Below are 6,241 nucleotides of genomic sequence, written 5' to 3' on the forward strand. Positions count from 1 at the left end.
CTTCTCCGACCTCTGTAACCAAACACTCCTTGCTTCTCTCCCAAAAGAAACAAATAAGCTCTGTTTGGGTTTATTTTTCCTGCTTTACAGATGGTTTTGGAGACTTTCGTTGCGATTAATTATGTATAATAATTACAACTGATCGCATAGATGATGTACCCAAGTCTGCATGCAAGTTTTGGGTTTACGTGTGAATTTTCGCTGATTTTGGTGCGGAGAGTTACCACAGCATTTGATTTGGGTACAAAAATCGACCCGGATTCAATATTTTTCTCCATTGGTATAAATCCGCAATATTTCTTTTATTATTATTATTAGCAAAATATATTAATCAGCCTTTAATTTCATTCTTTTTTTTAAAATAAGACAGATCGCAACAGATTTCATTGATTCATAAATCCATAAATTGAAATTCACCTCAAAATGACAATTTGCTTAAAGTTATAGGTTGTTAAACAACTAATTAATCAATAACCGATGCTACCTAATTCTACTTTGTAAGTCTACCGCGGGCATTTACAAAATCAGCTCCCTCGGACATTCATATAATCCATGGTTCAATGAAAAAGAGAGCATTTCTTTAGAGCTATATTTCAGCTCGACCACAAAAAATCAAAAGAGGTAGTCAATGCACCATTTAACTATTCAGCGTTGAGAGCATGCCTCCAGTACCAGTAGGTAGCACAACCTCCCAACCAGGGCCTTTGAGGGGAACTGCATCAGCACTAGCCTGGGTCTTCTCTTTATCACTAGTATCAGCAATAAGGTCGCTGCGATCAAGAATCCTCTCAAGATCCTCATCACTGATATCTGTCTGAATCATCTTGTCCTCAGCAGTTTCTTCATCCCGGAGTAGTGCAAGTAGATCTTCTTCCTGAAAGGTTTCTCAGAAAATCAGTCTGCACCTAACAGGATAATCTTTCACAAGGACAATGGCATTGGTGAAAGATCCAAGAGCAGGTAGTGAGAGAAATGGATGGATGATAAATCAAACCTCAACAAGATCATTACTCTGCTTCCGTTCTTGGTGGAACTGCCCTTTTCCAATCACCACATGTTCTAACTTCAACTTACCATAAGCTCTTTTCAAAATGCGGCACTGTTAAAAACCACCTCTCAGTTTTTTCTCAATCTCGATAGACAGTATAAAAACTTACCAAAAAGGTCCAAATATGGAAAAGAGAAACAGTGAATACCTCAACAGATTGTGCTGTTGCAAGTCTGTAAACATGAACAGGTTTGGTTTGTCCAATGCGATGACATCTATCCATGGCTTGCAAATCCATTTGTGGGTTCTGCAGTAGACAGTCAACATAACAAATTAGGCTTTAAATGCATTAACATTTCAGGAATTGCAGAACAAATAAACACGAGAAATAAGAACTGAATACCCAATCACTATCATAAAGTATACACGTATCAGCTGCAGTCAGGTTGATACCCAGACCTCCTGCCCTTGTGCTGAGAATAAATATCCTATAGTCACTGTTCACATCATTGAACTCCTGGATCTATTTGGAAAAAGAAAAACAATACAAAGTTGCCAGTTAATAAATACAACTAATAAGAAATCCAAAACTGCAACATGTCCCATGAAGCACATACAGGCAGAGAACATAATTAAAAAAGAGTAAAAGACTAACGGACTCCTTTGGGGACACTTGTGAATATTTTGTTATGAAAACCATACTACACAGATGAACTAATTTCTGAGCAAAACATGTATATTTGCTCTGATGTGGTTTCAATTTTAAGCTGATTTGAAAGAATTAAAACAAATTACAATGTATATACAGTACTCATGACTTCATCCATACCTGTCTTCTCCTTTCTTCTAATTTCACACTACCATCAATCCTACAAACATTAAATCCCTTTTCACTAAAATAGTAATCCATTATATCCAGAACCTTTGTCCACTGGCTAAAGATGAGAACCTGTTGATGAAAGGCAGGGAGAATGAGTAGACAGCTTTTAGCTTAAATAAATCAACGAGAAAACATACAAACTAAGAGACTTATAACATACCTTGTGTTTACGCTCAAATAACCGAGTCAACAACCGTTCAAGCAATTGAAATTTCCCACACTGTTCGACAATCTGCTCTACAGGTGGATAAAAATCTTCACAAACAATAGAGCAGGATAAGTGAAACTGCCAAGTATTCTTTCAGATCAATCTTTAAAAAAATTTCACAAGGGAAGTACATGATCCATCAAAGGCAGCTTCTAGGAGATCTGGATGGTTGCAATTCTTCCGAAGCTGAATCATCAAATTGTTAAGCTTCCCTTTCATACCACGCCCTGCAGCATTGCAATGTAAACTATCATACAAATTGCAACAGAATATAATGCAGAATGCTTATAATTAAGATTTTCTGTTTATCGATCAGCACAGTAGTAAAATTTCTGTATATCGATCTCTTAGTTCCTCTGCCTTTTCTTTGTTTTCCTCAAATTGAAATGTTAGTGGTGGTGCTTCTAAGATCAAAACTCAAAGCTGATCTAATATACCTGAGTCACCCCTATCTTGTAGATGTGATTCCAAAGTTTTATTAAGCAAATGATCTTGGAAATTCCTTTGGTACTCAGTCAGCGAAGCATATAATATGATCTCTTTTTTACGAGGGAGCATCTGTTCCACATCAGATTTCATTCTTCGAAGGAGAAAGGGGCGCAATATAGCATGGAGTTTAGCTACCACCTGCAAGTAAAAAAAAGGGCCAAGAATTGTAATTAACTTATAATTGTTGTTTCAGAGGTAGGGGAAGGAAAACAGTCAGAAAGGTGCATACTTGAGCCCTTCGTTTCTCTTCCATTTCTTCCTTTGACACCTCACCATTACTTTTTCCCGAAAAATCAAACCTAAACATTTAAACCATTCCATAAATGAAATAGCAGTAGAACAACGCAGCAAATATCATCCAGCAAGAGAAAAAGCCAAATGGATCAATAATTCAAAGAATATAAACCCTAAAAAAGAACGTCATAACATCCCTGCCAGCAAATTTTAAGGACCTAAGAGGCCAAAAGAACTAGAGAAGAGGACCATGGTTTTCAAGATATGCACTCAGTTTAACATTAGAAATCAATATAGTAAGCTAAATGAGTAATTCTGGAAGAATAGCCCATGATTATGAATGTTACAGGGCAATTACTAGAAGTGGAACCTTGACAATGTAACTAGTAAGCTAATGTGTTAGTTCATACCATATTTTAAACTCAAGAGTTGACTAAGAAAAGATTAAACAACATACCATGACTCAAATTCTTCATGAGATTGAAAAATATCAGGCAAAATGAAATTTAACAATGACCATAGCTCTGCCAAATTGTTCTGCAGAGGTGTTCCAGTTAAGAGGAGCTTATTGCCAGCACGTAAGTGTTTCAATTCTTTCACTAATTTGCATTGGAAGTTTTTCAATCTGTGCCCCTATAAGAAAAAGGATAACAGTTTGAATGGATCATTTGCGCATCCACAAGTTTCAAGTTTTCACATATATAGAAGTAAAGCCAGAAGGGTTAGCCAGGCTATAGACAATCTGGGATAAAATACTACTAACCTCATCAACCACAACATATTTCCACTCATAATGCCTCAAAAATTTCTTTGCATCACTCATTGCCATCTCATAAGAAGTAACAACTATTGGAAAACTGGGGCCAATTACTTTAGGCATGTGCTTCCTACGAATCTCATCCCTTTCTTTCTGAGTTCCATGATAAATAATGGCATTAATTGAGGGCGTAAACCTATTTAACAATAAGAGGAGAAAGAATAATTAAAAGATGAAATTTGATTTTATGCTTGTATACATGAAAAATAACAACTGATTTTACCTTGCAATCTCATTCATCCAATTAGAAAGAGTCGACAAAGGAGCAATAATCAAATAAGGCCCATCCATCCCATTTCCTTTCAAATGTGCAAGAAAAGCAATCGTTTGAATTGTCTTTCCAAGACCCATCTGATCTGCAAGGATCCCATTTAGCCCATTTTGCCATAAGGAGATCAACCATTTTACACCTTTAAGCTGATAAGACTTCAATTTTCCACCAGTCAACAATGGTACAAGTTCTCCCTGCTCCTTCTCATTTTTTTCCTCCTCAGCCAAGTTTTCATCTTCAACGTTCTCAGTCTCTCCCTCTTTAGACCTTGTAAGCATTGCTGCAACTGCCCTCTTGACCTTCCTCTGGAAAAAAAAGAAAGGAAATCACATAATAGTGGCTTAATACCACTCAAGGTTTCAATTTAAATTACAAGGATCTCAATGTTACCAGTGAATCAGAAACATACAACCTGCATACTTACAATGTTCTCAAATGAACTATTGGCATACAAGAACTATTGAGTTAAACCAAAATTGTTACAGAGGGAACAGGAGAACTGAATATTTTGCATACGTAGCAAGCCAAGCAATAACAGAAGAAGACGAAGGAATAAACACAACTAATTTTGTGATAGTACGTATATGATATGTAGGCATTCCATGTTGACAGGGTAAATAAAGCAGAAAGAATACATTGTTGTACTGGTTAGCAGCTCTTCTTTTTGAACCTCGACCTCTCTTTGTCTGAGCAGCTTCAGGCTTAGGTACACTCTACCAATATTATAACAGATGATCAGAAAAAACCAGACCAATTAAAATAGTAAAAGTGTACCCAAAAGAAAGGTGAGAGCGGAATACAAATGTTATGTCCTCCATCTTTTCAAGCAAAAACTCTGAGTACATCTGGGTTTGGGTCAAAAGCTCATCCAATCTAGTAAACTGAGTATCATTCAAGTGCACTGACTCTTCAGGCTCCCCTTGTTTTATCTCCTCTTTCAACCGAGCTTCCCTTAGCTTCTCTTCTTCCTCGACCATAGCCTCTGATAAAAGAGAAGTATCTCCATTTTTGGCGTCTAGAACTGATTCCTCCTCCAACTTAGTGATTTCCTCTTTGCACTTCTCCTACATTTTTGTAAGAATAAAAAAAATATTATATAAAAACAAAAAGTAACACTTTTCAATCCTCAAAAACCTACAAATGACCTAAAAGTGTGTTTTAATACATAATAGAAGATCATATTTGAAACTTTCTATCTTCCTTTCAACTTTCTTAGCTTACATTTTTCTTCACTTTCTCAACGACTAAACATAAGCAGTGAAAAAACACTAAAACCTTTCAAACCACAAGGAACCAAAACCCTACCGAGAACAAAAAAGAAGAGATAAAGTATATCCAAACAAACCTCATCTTCGAGAACCGAAGTCGGTGATTCAGCAGAAACGCCATTTCCCTTTCCATTCTCAGCCCTCATTTCCAAACCCTAAATGTCCTTACACCAAAAACAAAAAAAAATCAATAAAATGAATATAAAAAAGGAAATAATCAAATTCTAAGAGATTAAAACATATGAGACTAAAGCTTTAGTTTCAACCAAATACAGAAACCAGCCTAGGGTTTTGAATCGTCGAAAGCGAAGAAACGCCACTCCAACAAGTAAAAGCACAAAATGTATAACAAAGAACTCAAAATACAGTGAAAGAGCTTCCACTCTCAGCGAGATACCAGAGAGAATCGAAAGTCGGAAACGTCGAAAAGGAAAAGCGAGCAGAGTAGAGTGGAGCAGAGCAGAGCGTAAATGAGAGTGAAATTTATTTCGACACGAGTGGAGCACTAAAATTAAACATTAATTATTTTTATTTATTTTCTAATTGACTGTCTTGGTAGGTTTGGGCGGGAAAATGAAAGTTTGAGAAATGCCCCTAACTTGTGCCATAAATAACACACTGGACTGAAATCTGTTTCTCATTCTTGGAAGGGTATTTTAGTCAATGTAAAATTCTTCTGGGCCTAGAATATGTGGCCTTTACTGGTAGGTTATGGGTTCCCAAAATTGGGGCATGCTTTGTGCCTTCCACTATGATTTCCTTTTTCCTTTTTTAGACTTTCGAGGAACGGTGTGGGACTTCAACTTTCTAAATGATCTCTTTTTTTTTTTTAATTTAACTTTTCAAATTTTTTTATTTGATTAATAGTAATATTGTGTGTCTCGTTTGATAGTACATATATTTGGCTTTTTTTCTCCATATGATTTTATTGGTTTATGTTTATTTAGGTTAATAAGAACATAAATTGGAACATAACTACTATCCCACGGTGATACACCATACTCTTTTTTTGTATGGAGGTGGGGGTAAATTGGAACATCCTGATGAGGTAAATGAACCTTTACCTATTATAGTTGTTGAAATCTT

The 6,241-nt window shown here is 36.1% G+C and overlaps 1 protein-coding gene across 4 annotated transcripts; it reads right to left on the bottom strand.

Annotated features, from left to right (window-relative positions):
- Nucleotides 1-381: 381 nt before the first annotated feature.
- On the bottom strand, nt 382-5,681 carry LOC121211346 (ATP-dependent DNA helicase DDM1). 4 transcript variants are annotated; one of them, XM_041084081.1, is made up of 16 exons: nt 5,553-5,681; nt 5,233-5,319; nt 4,688-4,951; nt 4,523-4,600; nt 3,840-4,192; nt 3,563-3,752; nt 3,257-3,432; nt 2,795-2,864; nt 2,514-2,703; nt 2,208-2,303; nt 2,029-2,123; nt 1,818-1,937; nt 1,392-1,511; nt 1,197-1,295; nt 995-1,099; nt 382-874 (listed from the first exon to the last, which is right to left on the bottom strand). In XM_041084081.1, exons 2-16 carry the CDS (start codon nt 5,299-5,301, stop codon nt 638-640), a joined length of 2,262 nt encoding a protein of 753 aa, XP_040940015.1. In that variant the 5' UTR covers nt 5,302-5,319; nt 5,553-5,681; the 3' UTR covers nt 382-637. The 4 variants fall into 4 exon arrangements, with proteins under 4 accessions (XP_040940015.1, XP_040940013.1, XP_040940017.1 ...); XM_041084079.1 differs by having other exon boundaries at nt 5,422-5,658; XM_041084083.1 differs by having other exon boundaries at nt 5,233-5,310; nt 5,553-5,656.
- Nucleotides 5,682-6,241: the final 560 nt, after the last annotated feature.

This window comes from Gossypium hirsutum, chromosome A12 (assembly GCF_007990345.1).
Source record: "Gossypium hirsutum isolate 1008001.06 chromosome A12, Gossypium_hirsutum_v2.1, whole genome shotgun sequence".
Classification (NCBI taxonomy): Eukaryota; Viridiplantae; Streptophyta; class Magnoliopsida; order Malvales; family Malvaceae; genus Gossypium; species Gossypium hirsutum.

What these genes read in the sequence shown, in the direction of transcription:
- LOC121211346 (XM_041084081.1), bottom strand. Translation starts at nt 5,301, where the DNA reads ATGAGGGCTGAGAATGGAAAGGGAAATGGCGTTTCTGCTGAATCACCG. An exon ending in AGATGGAGGACATAACATTT is followed by an intron (nt 4,601 to 4,687) that starts GTATTCCGCTCT and finishes TAATATTGGTAG; the next exon opens with AGTGTACCTAAGCCTGAAGC. An exon ending in AGAGTAATGATCTTGTTGAG is followed by an intron (nt 875 to 994) that starts GTTTGATTTATC and finishes GAAACCTTTCAG; the next exon opens with GAAGAAGATCTACTTGCACT.